This window comes from Echinops telfairi, unplaced genomic scaffold (assembly GCF_000313985.2).
Source record: "Echinops telfairi isolate 266 unplaced genomic scaffold, ASM31398v2 ScPeMD7_7475;HRSCAF=8513, whole genome shotgun sequence".
In the NCBI taxonomy this organism is placed as follows: Eukaryota; Metazoa; Chordata; class Mammalia; order Afrosoricida; family Tenrecidae; genus Echinops; species Echinops telfairi.
Genome location: NW_022111379.1, coordinates 647,402 through 652,136, shown reverse-complemented (window position 1 = coordinate 652,136; position 4,735 = coordinate 647,402). Strand labels below are relative to the sequence as shown.

General features: G+C 54.5%; 1 protein-coding gene across 1 annotated transcript in view; it reads left to right on the top strand.

Moving 5' to 3' along the window:
- The first annotated feature begins 958 nt into the window (after positions 1–958).
- LOC101643963 (immunoglobulin superfamily DCC subclass member 4) overlaps positions 959–4,735 on the top strand; it is a 32,495-nt gene continuing 28,718 nt past the window's right edge. Inside the window, exons 1-3 of the mRNA XM_013007055.2 lie at positions 959–983; positions 1,475–1,909; positions 3,014–3,155. Coding sequence (XP_012862509.1) covers positions 959–983; positions 1,475–1,909; positions 3,014–3,155 — 602 coding nt within the window. The remainder of the gene's footprint in view (positions 984–1,474; positions 1,910–3,013; positions 3,156–4,735) is intronic.

Here is a 4,735-nt window from a genome sequence, read left to right as displayed (position 1 = left end):
CTTGCGTCTTATCCCTGCCTGACAGACAGCACAGACCGCTTAACTCTGATCAGGATCTGTTCATTTTGTCCAAAGTCAGGGACAAGGTGGGGTCTGGACCTAACTTCTCGTCGTCCAGGTGACTCTACAAACCACCCTGCAATTATTTTTGTTTTGTTTATTCAGGATATATGTGTTTCACACACACGTGCTTTCTTATACTCACAATACATGTTTGATGTTTCCTTTTTTTTTTTTTAACACTACAGTATGTTCTAGGGCATGGTACGTTTCTCCCTGGGTAGCAGCACTCAAGACCATCTGTAAGGTGCCAGGGGAGGACGTGCCACTGCTGACCCCATGCTGTGCCAAGTCCTGTAGGACTCTCCTTTCCCGCACCCTCTCATGTCATGCTCACAACAGCACTGGCAGGAAAGAGTCCCTGGGTCTTTGGAAACACTGAGATACAGTTCACATGCCCGGAAATTTGCCAGTTAAAGTATACATGAGTGTATTTCTGCCTATTCACAAAGGGGCGCTATCACGTTCTAATGCTAGAACTTTTTCATCACCCCAGTTTTATATCACTTAGTAATCACTCCCAATGATCACGTTCCCTTAACCCTTGGTAACTACCAATCTACTTTCTGTTTCTATGGTTTTACCTATTTTGGACATTTAATATCCATGGAATCCTACAGTATATGGTCTTTTGCAACAGACTTCTGTCATTTGGCATGTTTTTAAGGCTCATTCATGTTGCAGTATGTATCACAACTTCATCCCTTTTCGTGGCTGAATAATATTCCCTTGTAGGGCTCTATCACACTTTGTCTGTCATTTGTTTGTCTCCCAGTCATTAGCTGGGAGATATTTGTTGTCTTACTTTGGGGTCTCTGGAGTAGCAAAACCAGGGAGAGGGTGGGAAAGAAGGAGGAAGGGAGATAGGATTGATTGATTGATTGACTGACTTCAAGGAATGGCTCATGCAATTGTGGGAGCTGGTAGGTCCTAATTTTGTAGGTCAGATGGCAGACTGGAGCTGGCTCTCAAGACTGTAAGGAGCTGGCAATTCAAAATCTGCAGATCAGGCAGCAGCCCAGAATCTTCTGTAGGCTGACGTTCAGATCTGGAGGTCAGATGACAAGAAGAATACTAGGCTAAAAGAGAGAATGAGCAACCCGTGCCAGAGCATACCTGTGCGTCTGGCTGGAGGCAGGCCACACTCCTTTGTACGGATAGGGTCATCGCGTCGTGGACTACAATGACACGTTTCTAGTAGATACCAAACCGTGGCGAGTCATAACCTAGCCAAGCTGTGACGTTACCCATCACACTTGAGTTGTTTTCACTTCGGGGCTCTTGTGAACAGTGCTGCTATGAACTGTATCTTTTTACAGACGAGGAAACGGAGCTGCAGAGAAGTGCAGCGGATGGTCCAGACCACAGTTAGGAAGGGGCAGAGCCGGATTCAGCCATCAGTCTTTCTTCCCAGCCCTTTGGGGGCTGGGTGAGTCAGGAGCCCGAAGCGGTGGGTGGCGAGGACAACCCGGTGACCCATGCCTCCTCACCCATGCAGGGGAGCTGGCGTTGCCCCAGGAGACAACCGTGGAGCTGAGCTGTGGATTAGGGCCACTGCAAGTGATCCTGGGCCCGGGCCAGTCTGTGGTGTTGGACTGCAGTCTGGGAGCTGCTGCCTCCGGGCCCCTCAGCAGTGTGACCTGGAGCAAGGATGGAGCCGCCCTGCCCGAGCACCAGCCTCTGCGCCTGCTGCCCAATGGCTCCCTGTGGCTGCCCCAGTGGCCAGCACTCAATGACAGTGATGAGGTCATCCCTGCGGCCTCAGGCACCATCGAGGGCAGCTATTCCTGCCTGGCCCATGGCCCCCTGGGAGCGGTAGCCAGCCAGGCTGCTGTGGTCAGGCTCGCCAGTAAGTGCCTGCATCTGGGGTCTGGGAGTGGGTCCCAGGAGAGCTGGGATGTGGGAGGTGGGGTCTGCAGTTAGTAATTTTTCACAAATGGTGGTCTCTTGTGCCCACTCCCCTTTCCCTGCCTCCCCTCCTACTCAGTGGGTTCCTTCGGGAATGCCCCTCCAGTTCTCTGCCCCCTCGCGGTAACCATTTCTCCGCTCCTGTGCTTTGCCTGTGAGCTCGAGTCTGGAGCAGTGGGCTTCCCCACGCAGCAACCAGAGGGACTGCTATGAATGCTGGGAGGCAAAAGGAAGCCTGGGGACTCCATGCTGACCCAGGTTGGAGGGTGTGGTGTGGTGACCTCCATCCTGTCAGGATCAGCCGGGGCTGATGCTGATGGAGAGTCTCTGTCCCCCTCCTGAAGTTACAGGAGGTCAGATGCTTCTGCCAGGGTGTTCTGATGGGGGGAGCTCCACAGTTCAGCCCCTCCCTTGGGGGACTCTCAGGAGGCACCGGTCCCCATGAAATCGTTTTGGGGCCAGCGATCGTGTGCATCTTCCTGTGGTCTGACCATCATAGTCACGTTAGCCAAACATACCAAGGCCCGGGCCCTCTAGGCAAGTCTAAGTCAGAGCAGCCCAGTGTAAGTGCCTGAGACTGGAGCGTGCGGGAGCAGACGGCCTGATCTTCGCTTGGAGTGGCTGATGGGATTGAGCTACCATCTTTGTGGCTAGATCTACTCGGGAGTCCTGCTAGAGCCCCTTATGATGATGTGAAGCAGAAACCACAAACCACTGCCACCGAGTGGACTCTACCTTACGGGGGCCTCTCAAGGCAGTGATCTTTATGAGAACAGGCAGCCTTACCGTTCTCCCGTGGAGCAGCCGGTGGGAGTGGCGTGGAAGTGGGGTGGTGTTGTATTGGGGAGTTTGTTCTGTTTGCAGCATCTGACCAATAATCCCTACTTCTTAACTCCTTGGCCACCTCTCTCCGACTGTGCCTGTGCAATGGGTGGGAATTTACTCTTCTGGGCACTTACTTCTCTGCCGTGTGTGTCTCGCTGTCTCGCTCTCACTCGCTCTGCTCCTCTCCTGCCCTCCCTCTGTCTCTCTGTCCTCACCCCAGCACTCGCAGGCTTCTCCCTGCACCCGGAGTCTCAGACGGTAGAGGAGAACGGGACTGCTCGCTTTGAATGCCACATTGAAGGACTGCCAGCACCAGCCATTACTTGGGAGAAGAACCAGGTGACAGTACCCGAGGAGCCTCGGTGAGTGCCCTGAGGGGGAGAGAGCTGGGGTCCTCGTGGGCAGAGCAGGGAGGGCTCCAGGATGTGCTCAGGCACCGGGTCTTCGTCGTCCAGGGCACACCACTGTTCCAAACCAGCTGACTGCTGTTTGACTCCTGCTCATTCCGGCCCCAAAGACAAGGTGGACACGATTTTGCTCTTGAAGAGGAAAAGGTGGCTGTAGCAGGGACTTGGCGGGGATGAATGTGGCGTTCTTCAGAGCTATTGAATGTAGTCACGTGCTTTATTGAGACGGAACGGGGCTGGAGAGAAGCGGTGATTTAGCCATGGGCATGCCTGTCATGAGTCGTCATCAGGGTTCCTTCATGATTCAGGGTCCCCGAGCTGCTGGAGGCTTTCTCGTGTCGAGGTTCTTCCGAAGTTGTCTTGGAGGGGAAGGGAATGGGAGGGCAGTGGTAGCAGTAGCATTCCCATTTCCTGTGCAGAGTCCCTGGTGTGAATGGATGGAGGCTTGGGTATTGCTATCGGAGTTCTGGTGGTGCAGGGATTTACACATTGGGCTGCTAATCACAAGGTCACCGGTTCTAAGCCACCAGCTGCTTTGCAGCAGAAAGATGAGGCTTTCTACTCCTGTAAAGAGTCACAGTCTTGGGAACTCACAGGGACAGTTCTCCTCTGTCCTATAGACCCTATAGGTCAGCAACAACTTAGAAACCGGGACTGTGTGTTGCTATGTTGGTGACACGTTTCAGTGGAGCTTCTAGACTAAGTTGCACTAGGGAAGAAAGGCCTGGAGATCTATTTCTGAAAATCAGCCAGCGACAACCCTGTGCTTACAAAGGTCCAGTTTGCAATTGGTGGGGGGGACGGGCTGGGCAGGTGTCATTCGCTGTGAGTGGGGACTGGCTGTCTCGACAGCAGTTAATGACGAGCACGTGCAACCTGGATGCAGGACCCCCCACTTCCTCTTCTGGTTCCTCCAGTGGAGTGCAGCCATGGGGTGGAGAAGCGGGTGTGGAGGTCCTTCCAGCCTGCCTCCTCCTCCTCTCTCCCCACTAAGGCAATGCGTAGGTGGGACTGCCCCAGGGAAGCGTTTCTGGAGTGGAAGAAATGCGGAAACCAGACCCCAGACTGATCCCTACTTTGGGGCCCAGATGTGCATCCACTGCGACTGAAACACCACAAGACTCGCTCGCATTTGTGGTCTCTGAGATGGTCTCATGACAAGGTCATCACCCCATGGATTCTTGTGTTTCTGGGAATGTGGCTCCCGAAGCCTTTCCCAGCCACTCTGCAGTCCCGCCCGCCCCTCTCCAGCTGAGTCAGCCCCTCAGCCCCTCCCTCTCTCCTTCCCTCCTGGCTGCAAGTGGGGTTCTCTAGGCCTGGAAAGGCTGGCAGTAGCAGACTGGCCTTCTTTCGACGGCGGCACTGAGCTGGCTGTCCCAGCCCCTCTGGGGCTGGGTGAGTCAGGAGCCCGAAGCGGTGGGTGGCGAGGACAACCCGGTGACCCATGCCTCCTCACCCATGCAGGGGAGCTGGCGTTGCCCCAGGAGACAACCGTGGAGCTGAGCTGTGGATTAGGGCCACTGCAAGTGATCCTG